The sequence below is a fragment of the Poecile atricapillus genome, chromosome 12 (assembly GCF_030490865.1).
Source record: "Poecile atricapillus isolate bPoeAtr1 chromosome 12, bPoeAtr1.hap1, whole genome shotgun sequence".
In the NCBI taxonomy this organism is placed as follows: Eukaryota; Metazoa; Chordata; class Aves; order Passeriformes; family Paridae; genus Poecile; species Poecile atricapillus.
Window position 1 is genome coordinate 1,637,931 of NC_081260.1, and position 24,889 is coordinate 1,662,819.

The 24,889-nt window shown below is 55.3% G+C and overlaps 2 protein-coding genes and 1 long non-coding RNA gene across 3 annotated transcripts in view; all 3 read left to right on the top strand.

Annotated features, from left to right (window-relative positions):
- The window catches only part of LOC131583659 (uncharacterized), a 124,196-nt gene extending 118,284 nt beyond the window's left edge, over positions 1 to 5,912 (top strand). Inside the window, exon 2 of the long non-coding RNA XR_009278555.1 lies at positions 5,631 to 5,912. This is a non-coding gene — a long non-coding RNA (uncharacterized LOC131583659). The remainder of the gene's footprint in view (positions 1 to 5,630) is intronic.
- On the top strand, positions 1,722 to 5,235 carry ASB12 (ankyrin repeat and SOCS box containing 12). The gene is made up of 3 exons (XM_058848017.1): positions 1,722 to 1,876; positions 3,535 to 4,377; positions 5,000 to 5,235. The coding sequence occupies exons 2-3, from the start codon at positions 3,591 to 3,593 to the stop codon at positions 5,131 to 5,133; spliced, it is 921 nt and encodes a 306-aa protein (XP_058704000.1). The 5' UTR covers positions 1,722 to 1,876; positions 3,535 to 3,590; the 3' UTR covers positions 5,134 to 5,235.
- Positions 5,913 to 7,588: 1,676 nt separating the features above from the next.
- AMER1 (APC membrane recruitment protein 1) lies at positions 7,589 to 16,583 on the top strand. Its single transcript, XM_058847653.1, has one exon. The coding sequence runs from the start codon at positions 9,144 to 9,146 to the stop codon at positions 12,309 to 12,311; it is 3,168 nt and encodes a 1,055-aa protein (XP_058703636.1). The 5' UTR covers positions 7,589 to 9,143; the 3' UTR covers positions 12,312 to 16,583.
- The last annotated feature ends 8,306 nt before the right edge of the window (positions 16,584 to 24,889 follow it).

A 24,889-nucleotide genomic window follows, 5' to 3' on the forward strand; every position in this document is an offset into this window, starting at 1 on the left:
ATCCCTGCAAAATCATTTATTTGGGACTGTTTAGCTCTAAACTTTTAACTGATTAGCCTTGCTAAATCCACAAGCTCATTAGCTCTCTTCAGCTGCGTTAATAACGATAATCTCTTTAATGGAAGCAACTCTGGACAGGATTTACCTTCCCAAAAAACTCATTTGCCTGGCATTAAATACCCTTCTGCCCTCTAATTCTTCCCCAGTTACCAGGGGGCTGATCAAGAGCTGCTTGGTCTGGGGCAGAGGCCAGGCCAGGCCCTGAGCTCAGGCTGGAGGTGGAAGCTTTTCCCAGCTCCTCATCCTTCCCTGGGGTTTGGAGCAGTGGGAAGCTGATCCCAAATGGGTCAGGCTGCTCTTCCACCTCTGCCTGGGCTCCTGCTGGGGTTGCTCTGGCTCTGCTGCTGGAAATATCCCCTGAATGAAGGATGGAAGGAAAGGTTCCTGCTCCAGGAGTGTCTGTGCAGGATTCCAGCTGGCCTGGGGGGTTCTCAGGTTTGCCTCAAAGCTGGGTTTTCATCTGCTCCCTGTTCCTGAGATCCTTGGTTAACAACTAAACAGCAGCAGCAACAAAAGAATAAGCAGTTTATCATTAATTTGTCATTCAAGGATTTTCCTTTCATCTCCAAATTTCTCACATTTCACATTTTCTAGCACTTCTCTTGTCTGCATTCCCTTTTTTCCCTTTATAACACTCTGTCTTTTTCATGGCTGCTTTGATTTCTGTGGTTTGTGGAAGGGGCTTCCAGCCAGGCTTGGCTTTTGTGGCTGCAGCATCTTCCTGACACTCAGGAAAAGTCACCCCAAACTCCCCTCTCCTGCTCCAGGGTTCATCCACATCACACTCTGTAATTCCATTCCTGCTGCTGGCTTTGGGGAATTGACCTTTGTGAAGCAATAATCTATTTTTGAGTGAATTTGGAGAGGAAAACCAAAAGTCTAAACCAAATCAATGTTGACCATTTCCCAGCCTTTCTGTGGGGAGGCTCCAGAGCAGGAAAGTGATGTTGGCACAGATCACACATTTCACAGAGCACCCTGATTTCACTTCTTGCAGCAGTGGGGATTTTCCTGCTGGATAATTTGGGTCTCTCTCATTATCTCACACCGTGATAAGGCTGCCCCAAACCTCCAACCCCTTCCTGCTCCACCACTGAGGAGTTAGGAGAGGGTTTAAAGGGAGCTGGATAAAACAGGATTGCACTTCCCAACTGACAGCTTTTGATAAGAGCCCCTGTGCTGTTTCCCACTCCTTTTGTTTGCCCTGGGAGGTTTCCTGGGTCCTGTTTAGCTTTGGGAAGCTCTGGCTGTGGTTCCTTCTGGCAGGTGCAGCCCAGAGCAGCTCAGGTGGGAAATCTGGCCCATCCTCAGGACCTCTTGTCCTTCTGGTATCTAATAAATCGTTCTGCAGATTGCAAGTGGCCATTTGTATCACTCTGAAAAGGGGGAGGGAGGGCAGGAGAGGGGTTAAGAGGGAATTCGAGTGCCTGGCAGCAGCCAAGGTGAGGTAGGGACCCCAAACCGCCCCATTCCCTGCGATTTCTGTGAGGAAACAGTGGAGAAAAAGCTTTGTGTGTGCTCAGAGGGGTCGAGCAGCCTCCAGCACCTGTCCCAGCCTCCCCCCACCCCGCTATATTTACCCAGGGGGAGCTTTCCAAGAATGGAAGTGGTAAGATAAAACCCCAGAGGGGCTAAAATTAGCCCCGGGCCACTCCTGCTGTGGCATTTCAGCTGTGAGCTGCACATCTCTGGCCCCTCAGAGCCCCGTCCATCCCAGCTCTGCCCGATCCTCTCCTGCTCTGCTCCTTTCGGGGTTAAACCACGGGGGGATTCCCCATGGGACCCCCTTGGTGCTCTGAGCATCCCCCACACCCAGGTAAGGCGGCACCTGGGCGGGCAGGGGGGGACTGGGACCCCCAGGGACAAATGAGTGCCCCGTGTCCTCTGTCACCTCTTTTTGGGGTCTGGACAGCTTCTGGCAGCTCAGGGGGTGACAGAACAGTGAGGGAGGTGCCCTGAGCAGCTGTGGCTGCCCCTGGATCCCTGGAAATGTCCAAGGCCAGGTTGGACATTGGGGCTTGGAGCAGCCTGGGATGGTGGAATGTGGGATGAGATCAACTTTTAAGTTCCTTTCCAAACCAAAGCATTTTGTGATTTGGTGAGTTCTGGTTGAGGAACCTCCCTCAGCTCCACAGGATCTCAGGCAGCCCAGGGACCCTCCCTTTGGAGGTGTTGTTTGTGCATTCAGGAAATGTCTCAGATGCTCTTTTTTTACTTGTGCTCCCAGTTTCCCTTGGGAACGTAACTGGGGACACAGCTGTCTGCTGGACTGGGATCCACAGGAACCCTCAGCCCGTTATCCCTGTGCCTGGGGTGATCCCAAAGCTCCACAGCTCATTGCCATGAGGAGCAGCATCTTTAGGATTTGTCACATTTCTGTCCCGGTTGAGCCTGGCTGCCAGCAGACCTATCCCAGTGTCCCCAGTGTCCCCAGTGTCCCCAGTGTCCCCAGTGTCCCCATTGTCCCGGTGGCCTTGCCGGGCTCCTGCTGAGCTGGTGGCCGTGTCCCCGAGGCTGATGTGGGGACAGGTCCCCCGGCACCAGGGACCGAACGCTCCGTGCAGCCCCTCTGCTAATTAACTGTTTGCTAATGAATTGCAATCAGCTCTTCCCCACGCCGCCTCTCCCGAGGAAACACGAGATGCCCCCGGGGCTGCCGAGAAATTCCTGTGCCCGTCCCGAGCGTTTCCAGCTGCTCAGGTGCCAGCAGGGACATCCCATCCCTGTCCCCTGAGGCCACTCCTGTGCCAGAGCCCAGCCAAGCTGGCACGGTCCAGTCCCACCCGGTGGGATCCCCAAATCCTCCCCCAAATCCCTCACCAAAAACATCCCAGAGCCTTCGTGAGACCGTGATCATCGGGCTGGAGCAGGCGGGAGGGAGGAAAAGTGTGGAATTCTAGCGCTGGCATAGTTTGGAAAGGGAGATGCTGGAAGAGGTTTGATCCCTAATCAAACTGAGCACTTCTCATTCATCTCATCCTCTAGGAACTGGGACAAGGGATGGAGGGACAGGGCACAGGGAATGTGCCAGAGGGCAGGGATAAATGGGATATTGGGCAGGAATTATTCCCTGGGAGGGGCTGGAATAGAATTTCCAGAGAAGCCGTGGCTGCCCCTGGATCCCTGGAAGTGTCTCAGACCAGGCTGGACAGGGCTTGGAGCAGCCTGGGATAACGGGAGGTGTCCCTGCCATGGCAGAGCTGGCACTGGGTGGGCTTTAAGGTCCCTCCCAACCCAAACCATTCCATGATTTCATGGGATCCTGACCCACGTACCTGCTACAACACCGAGCTCCACCGTTCCCTCATCCTTTCACCCGTGTGCTGCCAGGGCCATGAGCACATCAGCAGCATCCTCAGCCAGTGTTTTTGGAGAATCTTCCTTATGCTGGGTATAAACTTCCACTAAAAGGCAGCTGTGGGTGTCAGGGACTGGTTCTAACCTGGGGGTGCTGCTGCTTCTGCCGTCCTGTAGATCTTCGGCCTCATCCTTTACCATGAAAGTGGCACACGGAGCACAGAGCCGACACCATGAGCCTCATGGACATCAACAAGCTGTTCTCCCTGCTGCAGCCCGGGGATGAGGAGGAGGACAGCGAGGACAGCGAGGAGCTGAGCAGGGCCGTGTGCCAGGACGATCCCGAAGCGCTGGCCGGGCTCCTGTCCCAGGACAGGTACAAGAGGCTCATCAACCGCAGGAGCGGCTGGGGGGTCCCCAGCACCCCCCTGCGCCTGGCGGCCGGCCGGGGCTGCGTGCGGAGCCTGCGGCTGCTGCTGGCCCACGGTGCCGAGGTGGACAGCCTGGACGTCAAGGCTCAGACCCCGCTCTTCGTGGCGGTCAGCAACGGGCACCGCGAGTGCGTGCGGCTGCTGCTGCAGGCCGGCGCCAGCCCCGCGGGCAGCGCCTACAACAACTGCTCGCCGCTGCTGCTGGCAGCCAGGGACGGCCACGAGGACATCCTGCGGCAGCTGCTGGAGCACGGAGCCGAGCCCAACGTCCAGGCCCGGCTGCCAGAGTGGGCGGCCAACTCGGTGGCCTGCTCGGGGCCGCTCTACCTGGCGGCGGCCTACGGGCACCTGGAGTGTTTCCGCCTGTTGCTGCTGCACGGCGCCGACCCCGACTACAACTGCACCGAGCAGGGAGTGCTGGCCCAGATCCGCGAGCCCAAGACCCTGCTGGAGACGTGCTTGAGGCACGGCTGCCGCGCCGACTTCGTCCGGCTGCTCATCGACTTCGGGGCCAACGTGTACCTGCCCAGGGTGCCCGCGGACGGGGCGCCGCGCAGCGAGGGGCTGGAGCTGCTGCTGCAGGCCAGAGGTGACCTGGCTGCGTGGCCCGGGGTGGGAATGGGCACGGCTTTGCTCTGATTCCCTCTTCCCGATAGCCAGCCTCGGGATTTCCTTCGGTTCCCCTCGCAGCATGGCTTGGATGTGTGGGTTTGTGGCTGTCCCAGCCCTGCCCCATCCCTGGAAGTTGGACAGGGCTTGGAGCAGTCTGGGATAGTGGAAGGTGTCCCTGCCCGTGGAATGAGATGAGCTGAAATTCCCTTCCCAGCCAAAAGCCTTCTGTGGTTCCATGATTCCCACAGCCTGGCTTTCCCTCACTTTGTTGGGTTACCGGCTGCTTTTCACCCTTGCTCTCTTTCTGCTGCTCAGCTTGGCCTCTCCTGTGTGCCCAAGTCTAAAATCCTGCACTTATTTCCAGGTGGGGATGGAAGATTTCTTCTCCAAGTCCACAGCCCCAGCCCCAGCACAGAGGTTGAGTTTTTACAGGATCATGGAATTTTCATAGGAACTTAGAACGCTTTGGGTTGGAAGGGACCTTAAAGATCATTTTGTTCCAACCCTTTCTGCTTTGCTCAACCCACGTCCCTTTCCTTCGGATAATGCCGGGTTGGGTTGCGTGTCCTGAAGGTGACCGTGTGATTTTCCTTCCACAGCTCATCCCAAATCCCTGCTGTCCCAATCCCGGCTGGCCCTGAGGCGTCTCCTGAAGCAGCCCGGCCGTTCGGCCGCCCTCGCAGAGCTGCAGATCCCCGCAGTCCTGGCCAAATACCTCCAGCACCAGCCCTGATCCCAGCCTGCCCCAGGGACACTCCAGCTCCACCTGCTCCACCCCCTGGCAGTGAATTGCTGAAATTCATGAAAACACTGGGAATTTGTGGTGATAAGCTCACTTTTGCTGCCGCGGTGTCTCCAGAAAGCGGTGCCCGTGTGGAGGGGTGGGAAGGGAAGGGGGAGAGAGAACAGGAGCTCCTGGTTTGCAGCAAAGCGAGGATCTGATTCCCCTGGGGTTGCCTCAGACCATCTTTACTGAGGGATTTTACACCTTTAGCTGACTTTGGTTGGAGAAAGGGCTGGGAGAAAAAGTGTGGAGGAGTTCTTGGCTGTGAGGATGGGAGTTCATCCCAGTGAGGGTGGGCAGGCCCTGGCACAGGGTGCCCAGAGAAGCTGTGGCTGTCCCTGGATCCCTGGAAGTGCCCAAGGCCAGGCTGGACAGGACTTGGAACACCCTGGGAGGGTGGGAGGTGTCCCTGCCCATGGCAGGGGTGGCACTGGATGGGCTTTGAGGTCCCTCAGGATTCCACAATTCCCAGAGAAGTTCCCAAGTGCCTCCTCCACTTGGGAGGGGCAGGACTGGGGCTGGCCCTGGCCGTGTGTGCCCACCCCAGCGGGGACAGAGCTCCCAGCTGGCAGCACAGGAGGGGCTGGGAGACTGCCCAGAGTCCCTCCCTGCCCAGCTCTGACCCTAAACATCATCTTCTCACCCCAAAAGCGCTTCATGTTGCGGCCGAGGGTATTTCATGATTGGGTAGGGTTAGGGTTTGAATTACAAGTGTTTTATTATTGGTATTGAAGTGTTGTGGCCTGTCTGGTGAAACATCCCACATCTGGCAGCCCTGCCAGGTCCCAGAAGGGACGAGGGAATCGCTGCAGATTGGGAATTTCAGGCTGGACTGGGGTATCCAGCACCAACTTTGTGTCCCTCCACCTCTCCTGCTGGGATCACCCCACCTCACTGGGGGTGCCTTCCTGCCAGGAGCTGGTGGATAAATCCCGCTGCTCCTTGGAGCTCCAGAGATGTCCTGCACCACTTTTGGGATGCAGCAGGAGGTGTCCCATGGTCCATTCCTTCCTGCCCTGTGGCATCCCACAGGGAAGCGCTGCCAGGGCTCAGAGCTCCGTGTCAGCAGCTCCAAGGGCCGAACACAGGCACCTCCCTGCAGGATTTATGGGCTGGTGTCAGGGCTTGTGCTGTCTATTAATCAACATCTATTAATTAGCATCTATTAATTAGGCTGTGGGGCCTCTCCCAGGGGAGCATTAGGGCCTGTAAGCTGCCTGGACAAGGCTCCACAGGGAATGGTGACACTGGTGCCACTTCCCTGCCCACCCAGCCAGCTTTGGGAGCACAGCGGGACACGGGGGCAGGGAGAGGCTGTCCCGCGGGGACATTGCCACGCTCTGCTGTGGTTGCCACTCGTGTCACCCTTGCTGTCACCCTCGCGTGGCGATTTGAGGGGCTTTTGGGATTTGGGGGGTCCCAAAAATGAGGAGGGGTCTTCCCTGCCGGGTTGCTCAGTGTGTGTGGAGCTGTGGGCGTGAGCGGGCGTGCAGAGGGAGGGAGGGTGGCTGGGGGTGGCGTGGCGCGGGTGACACGCCCGTGGGTGAGTGTCCCACGAGAAACACGCCGTGTCCCCGTCCCCACGGTGTCACACACCATGTCCCATTGTCACATTGTCATATCCCTCACCCCCGCAGGGTCACAGGCCAGGACACGACACCCCCCGGTGCCGTGTCCGTGACCCCGCGTGTCCCGCGGGTGTCGCCCCACGGCCACGCCCCCACCGGAGTGACCACGCCCCCTAATCCCGCCATGCCCGCCCCCAACCCGGGGACTCGCCCCGAGGCCACGCCCACCCCGCCACCGGGACGGCCCCGGATCGCCCCGGGCCACCGGGAATGACACCGAGGGATGGCCGTGGGGGGACACCGTGGGGACCGTCCCGTCACGGTGACCCCGCCCCGTGATCTCCATCCCAATGTGGAGACCGCGCCCTCCCTCACGCAGAGGCCACGCCCCTCCCCCGCCCCGCCCGTCAATCACCGCGCCCCGCCCGCCAGGCCCCGCCCCCTCCGCCCCCCGTCAGGAGGCCCCGCCCCGCCCGTCACGCGGCGCCGCCCCTGCCGCCCGAGCCGGGCGGACCCGCGGCCCCGCGCCCCTCCGCGGCCTGAGGGCTGGGCCGGGGCCGGGGCCCCGGGGGTGCCGGGGGTGCCGCGGTGCCGCCGCCCCCGCCGGTAAGTGCTGGCCACAGCGCCGGGCCCGGGGCCGCCGCTCCCCGCGCCCGCCGCGCCGCGTCCCCGCGCCCGGGCCCGACCCCCCCCCACCCTCCCCGCCCCTCGCGTTTTCCCGGATCCTCCCGAAAGTTTGGGAGCGCGGCGGCGGGAGCGGGGAGGGCCGGGCTGGGGGAGCGTCCCCGTGCGGGGCTGGGCGGGCCGGGGGTCCCCGAGGGTCCCCTCTGCGGCTGAAACGCTGCGTTTCATTGTTACGGTGCTGCTTTTTTGTTGCTTTTAAACCTTATTTTTCATGTTTGATCGCTCGTGGCTCTTTGCCCTCGATGCCCTTTATTTTTCTTTATTTCATTTTTTAAAAATTATTTCATTTTTTTATCTTTCTCCAGCCTCCCCTCCGCAGCAGTGCCGGTGCTGACGTGGAGCTGGAGAGGAATGATTCCCAAAAGGAATTTTTGAAATCCTGGCTCTGTCTCATGCCATGTTTTCCAGCAGCCCCTGTCCAGGTGCAGGGTTGGGGTCATTTCACCCCCCGATTTTCCAGCACGTTTCCAGGTGCGGGTGTTTCTCCCAGGCCCCTCTATCCAGGTCTCTCCAGAGGCTTTGGAGGCGCCTGGGACTCGTGCTGGGCTCTGGCAGAGCTGGCAGATCCCAGTTTGCCGCTGGGGAGGAGGCTGTGCCAGCCGGCTACGCCCCGGCTGCCGCTTCCAGTGGGACAGGTGAACGTGAGAGGTTATCAGCAATCCCAGAATTCCAGGATCATGGAATGGGTTGGGTTGGGTTGGGAGGGACCTTAAGGCCCATCCAGTTCCAGCCGTGCTGAGGGCAGCGATGCCAGATCGATACAGAGGCAAAGCAACCCAGACCTGAGGAATAAAAATAAACCTGGAGTTGTGGGTTTGCTATGGGGCTGCAGGAGCAGAGAGCATCGTTTGGATGTATTTTTAATTTGGGATCTCTGGCAAAACAGCTCGGGAAGGTTTCCTGGCCTCCTGTCAGTCAGAGCTCAGCCTGAGGCATTACAGCTTGGGAGCACATTAGGATTTTATTGTATTTAATTTCTCTACCCTCACCTCTGCAAAAGAAACACGATTATAATTGTTTTATTTGTCCTGTTCCTGACAGCAATCCAGGGTCAAATTTCAAACCCACCTCTCTGCTTCCAGGATAATCTGATCAGGGGGTTCACAGTGGCTGTTTTTAAGGCGATTCTCTCTCGTTGGACAGATTATTTTAAAAACAACTGAAATCTTCTATAAAAAAAGCCAGGATAGCAACTGAAGTGATTTTTCCTGGACGTGTGCGTAGGGAGGGCTGTGTCCTGGTTTGGCCTCCCTCAGGATGCTCTTTGGAGCCTGGCATGAGGGGTGGGAAAGCTGAGAGGAGGTTTGGGAGGTGCTAGCTCTCACTTTAAGGTAGCCAAACTTGATCACCCTGGAGATAAAAAATCTGGGGAGGTGCAGGGCTTGGAGCGAGGAGGTGCAGGGCTCAGATCTGCCTGTCCCCAGGGATTCTTTCCCATGGAGATGTGTGGTTCCCCCACTCTGGCAAACTGGTAAGTTTAAGCGACATTTTGGTGCCTGGAGTTTGGAAGTGGAGGGAGAGCTTGGAGCTCCAGCTGGTGATGGAGCCCCAAGACTGCGGTGCCTTCAGCTCTGCCCCTTCCGCTGCCGTGTCCTCACCTGTGTCCTCTCCCTGTGCCTCAGGTCGGCGATGTGTCCATCCCTGCTCCCGGAGCTCCGCGCTCCCGAAGCTGCCGCTTCGAGCTAGATCCAAGCCCGCCCCGCTGCCATGGAAACGGGCAGCCCGGAGGAGCGGGACGGAGGGGACCAGCGGCGGCAGGAGGGTGGGGACGCCCCTCCCGACAGCGCCAACGGCTCCGTGGTGGCAGCGGAGCCGCAGCAGCCGCCCCCCGGCAAGCTGAGGAAAACGGCCTTCAAGCTGTTCGGGGGCAAGCGCAGCATCTGCACCCTGCCCAGCTTCTTCAGCGGCCGCAGCAAGAAGGGGCTCAGCAAGTGCAAGACCCACGACGGGCTGAGCAGTGCTGCCTGTGACAAGGCACAGCCGGACAGCCCCTCGGAGGGCAGCAGGGATGGGCAGCACGGCCCCCTGCCCAGCTCCCGCAGCGCCCAGCTGGCCGCGGACACCGGCACCAGGGCGGATGTGGGCCAGCAGGACAGCTCTCCCCCCGGGAGTATCGAGGGCTGTGACAAAAAGCCCAACGGGGAGAAATCTTTCCCCAGACCCAAAAAAGGGCTGAAAGGGTTTTTTAACAGCATCCGGCGCCACCGGAAGAGCAAGGCTGCCGAGAGTGAGAAGACAGAGCTCCCCGAGTGGAACGGGGACACGGAGGAGACCGGGAATGCTCCTGGAATGGGAGTGGAGAGCCGAGGGGCCATGGAGGGCAGGGGAGCAGGGCCGGCCCCTGAGGCCACGGCCTGCCCGGGGGGCGTGGGGGCTGACTCCAGCTGTGGTGAAGCCACTGAGCCCACAGGCCCCGCAGCCGATGGAGGCAGCTCCGAGGGTGACGCGATGGCCGTGCCTGGGAACGGGGACGTTCCAGATACAAAATCAGAGGCCGAGGCTGCCGCCTGCGCCGAGTTCGACCGTGAGAGTTTGCTGCTGGCCTTCCACCCTGACTTCATGGACAGCGAGCCTCCCTGCCTGCACTCTGGGGACCTGCTGAGCCTCATGCTGGGGGACGTCACCTCCCTGAAGAGCTTCGACTCCCTGACGGGGTGCGGGGACGACATCGCCGAGCCCGACATCGCCGAGAGCAGCATCTCGGTGGAGCGCAGCCGCGACGCCACCAAACGCAGCTCCTGCCTCGTCACCTACCAGGGCGGCGGCGAGGAGATGGCCATCCCTGAAGAGGCTGAGGAGTACCTGCAGCAGGTGTGGGACAGCAGCATGCCTGGGGACAGGAGCTACGGGGCCCAGGTGTCCAGCAGCAGCCTGGAGACGCACGCCTCTCACGATGCTGATGCCCACCCCTACATGGGGGATGCCATGGATGGCGTTGACCTCCTGACTCCCCAGAGTGACCAGCAGGAGTCTGCCCCGAACAGTGACGAGGGGTATTACGACTCCACCACGCCAGGGCCGGAGGATGAGGCTGGAGAGGAGCTCAAGAAGGACCGACTGCCCCGGGACAGCTACAGCGGCGATGCACTTTACGAGTTTGACGCCCTGATGAGCCCCTCTCACGGGGAGGAATCCCTGTTTGAGGGCAAAATCCCACGCCAGGGCATCTTCAGCTACTTCATGGACTTCTGCCTCCCTGCAGAGAAAAGCCTGATCCAGCAGATGATGGATCAGAAAAGAGGGCTGATGGAAGCTGAAGAAGAGGGGCTTGCAGCCATTCAGAAGGAGCTGCTGTACTGGGAGCTGCAGAGGGAGCCGGTCCTGAAACGCCTGGAAGTTTCCAGCAAGGAGAAGTGTCCCCGGGAAAAGCAGTGCATTGAATGTAAAACCAGAGCAGCCAGCTCCATTGGCAAGAGTCAGAGTGGCCTTGGGAATGAGCAGGTGGCCACACACAGCCCGAGCCGGGCTGTCAATGGTGGGGTTGCAGTGGCCAGGGCTGAAAACCCAGAGTGGAGGGATTTTCCAGGGACTCTGTGTCCAGAAAACTGTTACAACAGCCAAAAAGCCCCCGGAAGTTGCCTTATTCAGCTGACAAAGAACAAGCCGGGGTTCGATGCAGACCTGGACTGTGGGATGTTTGGCAGTGTGGCCCCAGCCAAGGCAGGGATGTTCCCTGGGTTCAGGCTCCCGGAGCAGGAGCGCGGCGGCGGAGCAGAGCCCACGCCCGATGAGCCCCAGGCGGGCAGCGAGCCCGAGCACGCCGTGAGCTTCTCTCAGGCTCTGGTGGAGTTCGCCAGCAGCGGGACCCTCTTCTCCAGCCTGTCCGAGAGCCTGGGGAGCTCGGCCTCCAGCTCGTCCTTCACCCAGAACCTCCCCGCCCTCCCCACCATGGTCACCTTCGACGTGGTGGACGTGGAGCAGGACGGGGAAGGGGAGTGCGAGCAGCACCCGGAGCTGACCGCGGGCGAGGACATTGCCGAGGCCTTCGATGATGGCTACGGACAGAAAGAGTCATTGGCTGAATGTGACGAGAGAATGTCCCCGGGCTCCTTCCAGAGCTGCAACTGGGGGGTGGCCAGCCTGCCCCGCCACCTGCGCCTGCACGGCCTCAGCCCCTCCATGCCCGCGCCGCTCTCCGTGGACCGCAGGAGCCGCTCGCTGGACACGGAGAGCCTGGAGTTCGAGCTGGCCGAGCCGCAGGGCGCCCGGAGCGGCCCCCAGCCCTGCCGGCTCTGGGCCAGGCGTGAAGCTGGCAGGAAGGACTCTGCTGGAGCCAGGAGGAGCAGGAGCAAGGAGGACGGCGAGCTGGTGGCTCCTGAGGGTGGCTTGAGCTGGCCGGGCCTGCGGCACCTCCAGCACGGCACCGAGGCGGCTCCCGGCGGGATGGAGCTGTGGGGCTTCGCTCCGGCCGGCGCCGTGGAGAGCGTCTGGGAGCCATCAGAGCCACCAGGCACCGTGTCCCCTTTCCTGCCTCTCTCCCGGGGTGGCATCGGGGAGGCTCCGGAGAGGCGGCCCCAAGAGCCAGAGCTGAGCAGGCACCCGCTCCGGCCCTCCAACCTCCCCCTGCAGCCCGAGGCGAGGCGGGCGCTGGAGGCGGGCGGCTCCTACCGCTACCACGGGGACGTCCCCAAGCTGTCCCGCTTGGTACCCCTGGGAGAGGCGGAGCTGCCCCCGAGCTTTGGCTTCGCCTGCTCCCCGGAGCACCGCGCCAGGGCCAAACCCGTGGGCATCGCCCAGGGCGTGCCGCAGCATCCCGGGGACGGCGGCGGGGGCACCGAGAGCCCGGAGCGCTGCGCTGAGCCCCTCAAGGGCAGGGCCACCCCGGGGCACGGCGGCTGCCGTGGCACCGTGTGCAGTGTCACCAACGCTGAGTAGCTGCAGGAATGTCACCGTGTCACCGTGTCACCAAGCCAAGGGGTTGCAGGAATGTCACCGTGTCACTGAGGCTGAGTATCTACAGGAATGTCACCGTGTCACCCGGTTGAGGGGCTGCAGGAATGTCACCATGTCACCGAGGCTGAGTGTCTGCAGGAATGTCACCGTGCCCCCAAGCCGAGGGGCTGCAGGAATGTCACCGTGTCACCATGCTGCTCTGGGCAGGGCTGAAAGGGAGGCAGAAGGAGAGAGAGAAAACTGGGAGCAATTTGGGGGGAACTTGAGTTTGAGCTGGGCTGATGCTCCTCTCCTGAAGCCATCTGTGGCCTTGCCCCTGTGGATGCTCCAGAGGGGTTTGGAGCTGCCTCCAGGCCACTGAGGCACCTTGTGCTTTTCCAGCCCTCTCCAGCACCAAGTGCAGCAGCAGCCCCTGGCAGAAGCTGGGGGTGGAGCCGTTGCTGCTGAGGCAGGTTGGGGTTTGTGCAGGGCTGGGGGAACAGGAGAGACTTGTGAGGGAAATGGGGATGTTTTCCTCTTCTGGGTGAAATGTTTTGGTTCAGACTCACTTTGAATGTCTTCCACCCCGGGCCCAGCGTGGGGAGCTGGGAGGAAGGGTGCTGCTTGTTCCAGAGCAAGGACGGGGCGAAGCAGCTGGAAAGGGCAACTTTGCAGCAACATTTTTATTTATTTGATTTGTCCTTGCCCCAAAAGGAAAGCTTTTGTGTGTGTGCTGATAACATTCTCCAGGTCTAGTTTCATTTTGCTCAGAGAGATGTGCTGTCCATGGTGTCCCTTTGAAGAACAAAGTGTTGGTCCCTTCTTTGTTGTGGTCTGTCTTCACGGTGCAGAATTCCTGGTGGAAACCTTTCCCGTGCTTTGTCCCGGGCTCCTGGCTTCTCCTGGGCCATGGGGACAGGGATGAGGCCTTTGAAATAAGCTAAATTTGCATCGTGCCTGTAGCTGTGAAGTGGCAGATGCTGTTACTTTCTCAAAAGGAAGCTTTGTGGCTTTTTAATTTAATTTTATTATTTGATGGTTGTTTTCTTTGCATAAACCCACAGGAGGAAAGTTTTGTGTTCCTTGGAATTTGGGATGGACCGCAGCTATGTTGGGTTTCACTCCTCCTGACTGGAGGGAACAAAAAAGGTGGAAGCTGTTGGAGGTTTGGGATTTTTTTCCTCTTTGAAGGAACATTGAGGACAGACACTGAGGGGACAGAATTTGGGGGGGTTCTGTGAGCTCCTATTGCAGGCAGGTCCCCTCCATGATCCCAAACCCCCTCAGCTCTGATCCAAACCCCCAGTCCATGACACAAAGCTGCTTCCCTGTCCTGTCCCAAGCTCTGTGTTCTGATTTCATTCCATTACCACTGATTTTTGTTTCCTCCCCCACCTCACTGCCCCTTCTCTATTTTTCTTTGCAGCAGAGTTTGTAGCATTCAAAAAAAATAATCCCAAAGTGGAAGTACCGGAGTTTTACCACATTTGTGGAGTGAGGGATGGCTCTGCCTGGGCCAGACTCGATTTCCCTGCTGAGTCCTGCCCTGCTGGGTCACCCTCCTGCTGCTCTCCTGCTCCACATGGATGTGGCTGCTCCCTGCCATCCCTGGATTTCCAGGCACAAGGAACTGGTTTGGGTTTGATGGGGTTTTTCCCCCCCCTCAAGCAAAATGAGGTCTTGATATTCCTTTTGAGAAGAGATTCCTTCTGCCCTGTCCTTGGATATCTGGGAAGGAGCAGGGAGAGGCAGGGCCAGGCTTGGTTCAGCCTCTGTGAGTGATGTGATTTTCCTGCCGAGGCAGAGCAGATCCATCCGTGCATCCACGGGCTCAAACCTGAATTTTTCCTTATTTTCCTGCCAGCCCTGCTGCAGGGAGTTCCACAGGAACCTGTTGTGCCACGGTTCTTTTCCCTCATCCCTCTGGGACACCAGAGAGGATTTCCTGGGACACTCCTGGTGCCACTGCCACACCTGCTGAGCCAGGGGAAGGTGCCCTCGCTGGGAAGTTGTCTCCCCTCATTAGCACAGCTGCTAATGAACACTGAATATTCCTTCCCTGGAGCAAGGACAGGGGCAGCTCTGTGCCCATCTCACCCCACTCCCAGCACACAAACCACGGGCACACCCTGCTGGGGACACCACAGGGACATTGTCACCCCCTCACGCCCCTGGCTGGGTTTAATCCCTCTTTTGTTTCCTTTCAGCGTCTCACCAAAGGCATCTCTGGGGGGTTCCAGGCTCTGGAGCTTTGTTCAGCCAAAGTCCTGCTGAGGGCTGGGAATGTCTCTGTGCTAAATGAATGTTCCAAGGTGTCTGTAGGCTCCTGGGCTTGGCTGTAGGTACGAGGTGGGGAGGTGCAGTGGGAGCAGTACAGCCCAGGCTTGATAATCTGACTTTATACCAAAGGTTTCTCCTCTTAATTCGACGGGAATTCAATGATGAGGCAAATATCTCTGGAATTCAAATGAGTTTCCTTACGCAGTTTAGTCACTAATTGGCTGGATTATTGGCAGATTCTGCCCCATTAACCCAAAGAAATTGGAATTTCCAGTGCAGTAATTCAGCCTGTAAAGGGTCACTGCGGTAGGGATTGGATTTCACTGCCTGCTGAGCCACTCTTCCCAAAAAACCCCACTCAGGATCCATGGGAACAAACCTGAGCTGGAGCTGGATCAATCCAACACTGCCTTACCCGAGGAGTTCACGTTTGGGGGTGGCCACTGAGGCTTCTTATGCAAAAAGGGCTTCCCAACCAGAAACCAGTTGGAAAAGTCAGGAATAGCTGAATGTCCTGCCAAGATATTTGGGAAAAACTCGAGGGATTTGCCTGTCCCTTGCAGGGAAGGCCTTTCCTGAAGTGAGGGATTGGGGCTGTAGAGCTGTGATGGAATCACTGCCCTTGGGATCAGCCTACCAGGAGGTTCTGTGTTGCATTCTGGGGACTTGGGGGTTTTCTTTCGTTTGTTTGTTTTTATACACATAAGAAAACGGTTGGTTTTCTCTATTTTTGTATAGTTTTGCATTTTATAATCATGGGGAAATTTTACAGACTGTTCTTTTACTCGTGTGTCTCGTCTTTCCAAGTGCTGTGGATTGCTTTTCCCATGGAGTAAAGGCCATTCCTGCTGCTGCCGTGCCTGGATCCCACCCTGCTCCCTGGGAATGTGCTGGGGCCTCTTCCCAGCCCCTCACCAACACGCTCTGCACACACCTGAGACATCCTTAACCCTCCTCTGTCACACTCAGCTGTCCCTTCTTTGCTTTTCAGTGCTGTTTTTAATCTAAATTGGTGGATTTTGGTGATTTCTCCTTCCAAGTGTTGTAAAAAGCCCACAGGTTTCATCTGAGGCTTTCCCTGCTGCCTGCTGATGTTATTTTATCTGAAATTGGGGCTTTTCTTCAATCCCTGTGCAGGAGATGCTGTTGGTTGGTGCATGGAAATGCTCTTGGGCAGGTTTCCTCTCCCCGTGGTGCTCCCTGGCCAGGCTGGGAGCTGGGATTTCGCCCTGGTGCCTGAGGATTGCTCCTTAAATAATCCTGGGATTAGCGGGACTCCCCACCTCCTCCTCCTCCTCCAGGGAGCTCCAGCCCTGTGCTCTGCATCTCTAAAACATCTCCCTGGATTGACACTGCCTTCAACTTTGGGATCAGAGGAGAGGAGAGTTTCTGGAATGTTAAAATCCAGCCCAAAGCAGATTTTCCCTCCTTTTTTTTTTCCCCAGCAGAGGTGTCACTGATTTGGCTCTGCATAGATTTTTTATTTTTGTCTTCTGATTAATAACTTGTCACCTAATGGTGCTTTTAAAAGTTTTTCTGGATTTGGTTTGCCCCATTCCCCACAGGAATGGACGGGAAGGTTTCTCATCAAACATTCCTGGGGGACTCAGAGCCACCTTCCACATTCCCTCTGCCCTGGAATTCTGGGCTCCCTCCTCTCCAGCTGGCTCCTCCTGCTCTTCTCACCCACATTGAGTCACCCCAAAGCTCCATTTGGGTGAAGTGAGAATCTGAAATCCCAAAAAGCCTCTCAGTTTTAGGGAAATAAGGAATTAACCTTTGTCCTTGGCTGCCCCATCCTGCTGCCAGGCTGGCAGCTCCTCCCAGGTGACCAACCTGGCTGAATTTGGGGTTTTTTTATTTTGGTTTTGTTTCCTTCCTGGTCTCATTGCTACTAGTCCTTTCAAGTTTTTAATGTATTGATTGTGTTTTAAAATGAATGTTCCTTTCACTGAATTCTAATGAATAAACTGCAGATTTTTAGAGAACATTGGATTTCACTGGTGGTTTGGTGGTTTTGTGCTTGTTTTATCCTTGATTTAATGTTTTTCTTTCCCTTCCTCTCCTCCCTGTTGGTTATTTGCCTGTGAGGTGGAATTTTCCATGGGAGAAGGTAACAGAGACCCTTTGGAACAGGGTAAGGCTCCTCAAACCAGGAACCCTGGAAAATATCCGGAGGTTTTGAGGCTGCAGAGGCTCCAGGCAGGTTTTCCCTCTTCCCTGGGCTCCAGCAGACCGGGAGCAGAGATTCCCTGGATCTGAGGTGACCCCACCTGCCTGGGACATCCCTGGGATGGTTTTATCTTGGATCCTGCTGGATTCGTTCCTCAAACACCTCCCAGGATTTCCAAATGCATGGGAAGATCCAGGAGGAGAATCCTGCCCTCCTTGGGCACAAATGGGGTTTGTGAGAAGCTCTAATTACCTGATGAGCCTTAATGAGCCTGATCCCCTTAATGAGCCCGGGATGGGTGGGGAGGGGATCCCGGGGCCTTGGAGATCCCGGGCTGGAGGGGAGGGCAGAGCTCTTCTCCTCCTTCTCTTCCTCCTCCTCCTTCTCCTCCTTCTTCCTCCTCCTTCCTCCTTCCTTCTTCCTCCTCCTTCCTCCTCCTCCTTCCTCCTCCTCCTGTCCCAGCTCTCTGGAAATGCTGATCTCTGCTCTCTGGCCGTTCCCCTGAGTTGCCCCATGGGGAACTTTCCCCCTTCCCCCCGGCTCCATCCCTGGCTGGTTCTGGATCTGTGCAGATGTGGCTGAACATCTGGAGAAGCCTCCCTGTGCCCCCAGGAGCTCCTCAGGAGCTTTTCCACCCTCCCAGTGCAAACCTTCTACCCCTGTGCCCCCACCCAGAGGGCTCAGGGCTCCAGCACAGCTCCACTTGCAATATTTTTAGTATTTATTTCTTAGTAATAACAATTTATTATAATTAATAATAATTTTTAATTTGAAATAGTTTGTTAATATATAAAAATAGATCATCACCTACACTTACTTTTATTTTTATCTATGCATGTTTTGTAAAATTTCAATATATATGCTTTTAAATAGAGAATTTATTAATACATAAATATTTATATATTTATATAATAGATATAATTTATATAAATGATATATTTATATAATAGATATAATTTTTATATATAATTGTATATTTTTATATTAATATATGCTTTTAGATCAATATATATATGCTTTTAAATAGAGAATTTATTAATAAATAAATATTTATATAATAGATATAATTTATATAAATGATATATTTATATAATAGATATAATTTCTATATATAATTGTATATTTTTATATTAATATATGCTTTTAGATATTACATAAAATATGTAATTATGTAACTACATATATTTTTATATTTATGTTTTTAAATATTTAAATATATATGCTTTAAAATATTTTAATGCTTGTTTATTAATAGATAATACATTTATATTTATTTAAAACCCCATAATTTCTATATATAATTATATATTTTATTTTAATATATACCTTTATATATTAATATAAAATATAGACATTTTATATAGAATTATATATTTTATATAAATAATATATATAAGATTTATAATAATAATATATTATAATAATATAATAATATATAATAGTAATATAATATATATAATTATAATATATAATAGTAATATATAATAATATATTCTATATAAATAAAATATATAATAATATATATTATTAATACATTTAATTTAATTAATTTTATTTACTACATATAACGATATATTTTATATATTTATATATTGATATATTTATATAAATATTTAACTACATATATTTATATATATGCTTTTAAATATATATGCTTTTAAGTATTTTTAATATTTATCATAGAATCGGGATTACTATTTATTATGTATATTTATATATAAATTATGTAATTATATATTAAATTATATTATTATAATAATATAACAATATTTATTATATATAATATATAATTATTATATTATATTATATTATAATATTGTTATAATATAATATTACTATATTCTATAATATTATATATAATATTAACATTAACATTAATATTAATATTATCAATAATAACAACAACAACAACAACAACAATTATTATTATTATTATTATTATTATTATTATTATTATTATTATTATTATTATTATTATTATTATTATTATTATTATTATTATTTCATCCTGTTGTTTCCTGCTGCATTTCAGCTGACACCTGGGGCTGGCTCAGCACTGCCAAGGCTGGAAAACTCATCCAGAGGAGCCCAAAATGCTGGAAAGCTGCGCAGGGGTGAGCGCTGTGTGCCGGGGGCTCCGGGGTCATGAGCTCCAAACTGAGGCTCCCAATTCCCCCTCTGGAGCTGTGATCCCCCCCAGGCTGCCCCATCCCTGCTGGGCTGTGATTCCAAACACCCTCCCTGCATCCCAAATATTCCTGCCTTAAAGAACATTCCCAAAATCCCGGGGCTGCCTTTCCAGATCCTGCCTGGAGCAAAGAGCTTCAGGGGCATTTTCTGCTCCTGAGGTGATGGCAAAGCTGGGGATCCCTGCCTGGGGTTATCCAGGATAACGCTTGGGCTCTTTCATTCCCTGTTTTCCGCAGTGCCCGAGGAACATCCCCCCTGGCTGCACCCCCAGCCCTGGCAGGGATGGATGCAGGGCACGGATTTCACCTCATCCCCGCGTTTTCTCCTTTTCCCACCACATTCCCAGTGCTCCACGTGGCAGTGGAGCGTGGATGATGATGAGGACAGCGGGATCAGCTCTTGGGATGGCCCATCCCGCTGGGAACCCTCAGCTCTAATTGCCTCCTTGTAAACACAAATTGTCTCGTTTGCTGCAAACAAATTCCTGCTGACAAATCCTTGTCATCACAGGAATGCAGCTCCCACTTTGAAGTGTTTCTTTTTTTTCCCTCTTTTTTCTCCAAAGTGATTTGAAAAGCGCAGACACAACAGCTTTGCTCCAGGAGGGAACACGAGGGGTTGGTGGCACTGTCAGGAGGGGACACCAGGGGTTGGTGGCACTGTCAGGAGGGATCACCAGGGGTTGGTGGCACTGTCAGGAGGGATCACCAGGGGTTGGTGGCACTGTCAGGAGGGGACACCAGGGGTTGGTGGCACTGTCAGGAGGGATCACCAGGGGTTGGTGGCACTCTCGGGGTCCTCAGGCTCCTGTGCCCAGAGGCTGCAGGAAAACACCTCTGGCATGGCCTGGTGACCTTTGTGTCCCCTGTCACCTCTGGGGCAGCTGCTTCCATTCCTTCCCCATTTCCATGGATCCAGTGGAGCTTGTTCATCCCATCCCATCCCATGGATCCCATCCCATGGATCCCATCCCATGGATCCCATCCCATCCCATCCCATCCCATCCCATCCCATCCCATCCCATCCCCACCTGATTTTATGGGGTCAGTTCCCAGCTGGTGGCTCCCACTGCGTCAGCACAGCCAGGGACACCCCAGGGACACCCCAGGGACACCCCAGGGACACCCTGGGACACCCCAGGGACACCCCAGGGACACCCTGGGACACCCCAGGGACACCCCAGGGACACCCTGGAACACCCATCCTGGGACACCCATCCTGGGGACTCAGCGATGTCCCCACCTCACCCCAGCCGCCGTTTTTGGGGGTTCCTGGGTCCCCTCCCCAGCTCAGCCTGCTCCAGGCCCCCAGGGCAGCCACCAGCCCAGCAGTGGCTCCGTGCTGGAGGATTATTTCTAATCCCTCTATTTTTAGAGCAATGCTGAAATCTGTTTAATGCTGGAGGGATTTGGGGAAGAAAAAGACAAACAACGAAGAAAGAAGAGTAATTTTCTTTCTGATGCAGGAGCTGAAGGGGTTTTTATTTTGTTTTTTGGGAGGGTGTCTCTGTTGAGTTGTATTTGTCAGAAGGGAGGAGGGGAGGAGGAATTGAGCTGTAAGGAAAAGCTCTGAGGGCTTGTCCTGGCTCTTCTGGCCATGGAAAATTTCACAGCAGCAGAAGCAGCAGGACTGGGTCATCCTGCTCCCCAAAATCTGGAGGTGGCCAGGCTGTCCCCAGGCAGGAGCATCCCCTGGGCAGCCAGAGGGCTCAGAGCACTCCACACATGGCCAGGAGCAGGAGAGCCCCGGGAGAGCTCAGCTTTTGGGAATATCCTCTGGAAACACCGAGAGGAGGGGCTGCAGGTGCTGGGGACCATCCCCTGCCCACCCTGAAGGGCTTTGGTAACCAAATCCCAGCTCTTGGCAGGGATTGCATCCATCGGGGGGGAATTTGGGGCCAGTTCTGGTGCTGGGCTGACCTCTAAGGGAGAGCTCCGTTATTGCAGCTCATGGAATCCCAGAATCTCGGGAGGGATTTGAAAGACCTCAAAGCCCATCCATGGGCAGGGATCCCGGTCCCAGGCTGCTCCCAGTGTCCAACCCGGCCCCAGCGTGGGCACCTCAGGCCTCCCTGTCCCTCCCCTCCTCCCAGTCCCACCAGTCTGGAACTGGGAGGATGTGGCAGTGACCCAACGCTGACCCAGCCAAGTTTGGATTCCGGGGCTGCCCTGGGAGATCCTGGAGCGGAAGCAGGACAGGAGCTGCCAGGCACCAGCTTCTCCTGCCCTTCCTCCCTTCCTGTGCTGCCAAGAAAAGAGAAAATTCCTGTTTTCCAAAGGAGAACCTGAGGCAGGGAGGGCTCAGCACGGCTGGGAGGGGACACCCAGGGGCTGGAAAATCACAACCAGGATTTGATGTCCAGGCACTGCCTGTGGTTATTGAGGGATGGTTTAAGCAGAAATTTACCCCAAAAAACTTCACCCCAATAAATGAGGGGCTGAGTTCCTCAAAAAACTGCTGGAGGAGGCCCTCTGGAACAAGGCTGGGAGGGTTGGGAATGTTCAGCTGGAGAGGAGAAGGCTCCAGAGAGAGCTCAGAGCCCCTTGCAGGGCCTAAAGGGGCTCCAGGAGAACTGCAGAGGGATTTTGGGTTTTGAGCAGTGGTTTCAGAGAAGGAAGCAGTGATGGAAATCTCCCTGGGCTTTCCAGGGCTGGAAAAGTGGCTGGTGTCAAGGTCAGGATTGTCTGGATCTGGAGGCCCATCCCACCCCATCCCACCCCATCCCACCCCATCCCACCCCATCCCACCCCATCCCACCCCATCCCACCCCATCCCATCCTCCTCCTCCTCCTGCTCCCGGTCACTGCCGTGTGAGGCTGCTGTAGCTTTGATCCAGAGATTTCTTGTGTTTGATCTGAGCTGTTTGATCTCATTCCTCCCCCCACACTCTGCTGCAGCTTTCCCTGTGCTTTTGTGCAAGCCAGGGAAGTTATTCCGTGTGCACATGGATGTGCTGTTATCTCCCATCTCCTTTTTGGATAAACTATTTGTTTATGATAATAAAGTGCCTCTTGGTGTGAAAGCAGAGGGAAAAATGAAAATCTGGAAGTGAGCCAGGCCCAGGGAAGGAGGAGTGCTGCTTTCTGTTGTTTCTTCCAAAACACCCCCAAGAGCCAGTCTAAAACAGAATGTGCCTGTAGATTTTCATCAAGGTGACACTTGGAGCTGGCAAGTGCCAATGTTTGAGTGCCTGGAGCAAAGCTGGGCCTTGCTGCTCCTGTTGCACGTCCCAGATGTGTCTCCTGCCCTGTGGGGTGTTGGTTTTGCTGCTGCTCCCTGCTCAGGTGCCTGGGGAGGATGGCACAGCTTCTCCCACCTGCCCCAGCTCCGAGGCTCCTCTGGGGGTGCTCAGGTTGCTCTGGGTTGTTGCACTTTGCTGAGATCCCCCAGTTTTGACCCCAAGCAGCATCAGCTCAGGTGTTTCTGAAGGCTGGAGCAAAGTGCAGCTCTGCAGGGCCCTTCCCTGGCTGGAGCAAGGATGGATTTGGGAGCAGGGCACCGTGCCCTGGGTGTTTTACTGGCTCCATGCAGCGCCCATTTTCCTCTCCTTGAATCCTCTCGTACCCCTGGTTACCCTGGGAATATTTTCTGCTTTCACACAGCATCCTCAGCTCCTTGTTTTGGGAGTTTTGAGCCTCGTGAGACTCCCTGGGGAAGGGGATGCAATGAGACCTGGAACGAGATCAGGCAGATCTGCTGGTTCATCCAGGGGGAGCTCAGCTCTGCTTCTCCATTAAACAAAAACTGCCCTGCAGTTCTCTGGGAGAAAAGCTGGGATCTGGGTCTCTGTGGAGCAGGAGAGCTGCAGTGGCCACGGAACAGAGGCTGTGAGCAGGGATTTTTGGGACCTGGCTGATTTCTGGACATGACACCAGGGAATTGTGAATCCAGTGTTCCCAAGGGGATTATTTGTACCACAGCTCCACCCTGGAGGGGCTGCATCTCCCCTCGGGATGGGATGGGATGAACAAACTCCACTGGATCCATGGAAATAGGGATGCTGGATGAGGGAGCTGCTGGAGCAGTTCCCTTCCTCCACAAGGTTTTCCTGGGGATTGTGGCTCCATCTTCCCATTCCAGGAGGAGCTGCCAGGACTCCAGGAAACCTTTCCAAGGTCTGCCTGGGAGTGGTGCCACTGTGGTGTTTGACAGTTTGCTCAGGGAAGAGCCAGGGCTGGAAGCTGCAGGGCAGGAACCTCCCCAAACACGAGGGATGGGGTTTGCAGAGGGTATTTGGCAGCTGAGGGCTCTTCCCAAGGTGGGTGGGAGACTCCCCGTTGCTCTGAAAGCTTTTATTTGAAATTAGGGCTTTTCTGCATTGTGGGTTTTACCTCCAGCAGCATCTCCAGGGCAGCAGTAGGTGAAACTATTTTCCATGGTTTCAGAGCAGGCTGGATAAATTGAATTATTTCGTGTTTAAAATCAGCAGGGTACTGGGACCCTCCGTTCTCTCCTCTTTTCCCTGCTGGAGCTGCACCCCTGCAGCTGAGGAGGAGATGGATCCTTGGGGATATTTCTGGGGGATCTGGAGATGAAAGGGCTCTTTGCCACCATTCCCCCGGGGTGTCCCGGGGTGTCCCGGGGCTCTGCCCGGTCCCGGCGCTGCTCCAGAGGCTGAGTGTGAGTCAGGCTGCAGAAATCCGCCCGGAGCTGCTCCGGCTCCTGCCTTTGGAGCCCGTGCCCATCTCCAGCGAGCTGGGACTGGTTCGGGCAGAGCTGCCGAGCTGGGTTAATGCTTTGGCAGCCCAGCAGGGCTGGGGGGAGCCCTGGGGGCTCCTGCTCGGGCTCTCCGAGCTCAGATCCGGCTCAGGGGATGCTCCCCCAAACTCCATCCCCTGTGCCTGGAGGGTGTCCCTGCAGAAACGCGTCCTCAGGCAGGACAGCAAAGGATGGACACCGAGGGGGGGACACACGAGGCTTTGGGTCCCCTCGTGTCACTTTGATGTCCCCTCTCTGCTCCTTCTGCCCTGCTGGGTCCCGGCACCGCTGGATTCGCAAACAGAGGAGAGCAGAGCTTCCTCCTCAAGAGAGAAATTGATGGGATTCTGCAAGATTATAACGGTAAAATTATGGGATTTTACCATTTACGATGGTAAAAAGGCGATTCCCAGAACGCCAGGCTGGGGAATCAGGGAGAATTTGGGTGTTTCTGATCTGCCCTCGCTGCTGTTTTCCTGAGAGGTGTTTGCAGGAGATGTGGGTCAGCGAGCGATCTCCCAGAGGAGCGATTCGCTGTGGGTTCAGGGAGTGGATCCCAGCAGGATCATCCCTTCCTGGGCACTGAGGGGTGGCAGGGCAGGCACCGGGATCCTGGAGGATCCCAGCAGGATCATCCCTTCCCGGGCACTGAGGGGTGGCAGGGCAGGCACCGGGATCCTGGAGGATCCCAGCAGGATCATCCCTTCCCGGGCACTGAGGGGTGGCAGGGCAGGCACCGGGATCCTGGAGGATCCCAGCAGGATCATCCCCTCCCGGGCACTGAGGGATCCCGGAGCCCCAGCCACAGCTCCCGGTGCTATTAATAACCCCCCGTGAGGCTCCAGGCCAGAGGAAACGCAGGAAATGAAGTTAATACATGGAAATGTTTCCTTGTTTTCCCATTGCTGCTCGGGGCTGGCCTGTTGCTCCCTGGCACTCCCGTGGAGGCGCTTCTGAGAGAGCTCGGCTTGGGAAGTGTTGAAGAACGGGAATTCTGGGGATAAAAAGGGGAAAGGACTGCTCAGGTGTGGTGGAGATGCTCAGAAACAGGGAGTTCTTTGGGGTGAAGGGGGAAAAGGCGCCTTTCCGTGTGGATTTGGGGCAGTCCCGTGCGGGATGTGGAGGATGGAGAAGGAGGCCGGGCTGGCGGGGCCGGTGCTCGGTGACTCAGCCCCGCCGCCCTTCCCACACCGGCAAATCCCTTCCTTCAGCCCCGCCGCCCTTCCCACACCGGCAAATC

Bases quoted from the DNA above. Each gene is read 5' to 3' on its own strand.
- ASB12 (XM_058848017.1), top strand. From the start codon at position 3,591: ATGAGCCTCATGGACATCAACAAGCTGTTCTCCCTGCTGCAGCCCGGG. The intron at 4,378-4,999 runs GTGACCTGGCTG...TTCCTTCCACAG, and splicing joins GCTGCTGCTGCAGGCCAGAG to CTCATCCCAAATCCCTGCTG.
- AMER1 (XM_058847653.1), top strand. From the start codon at position 9,144: ATGGAAACGGGCAGCCCGGAGGAGCGGGACGGAGGGGACCAGCGGCGG.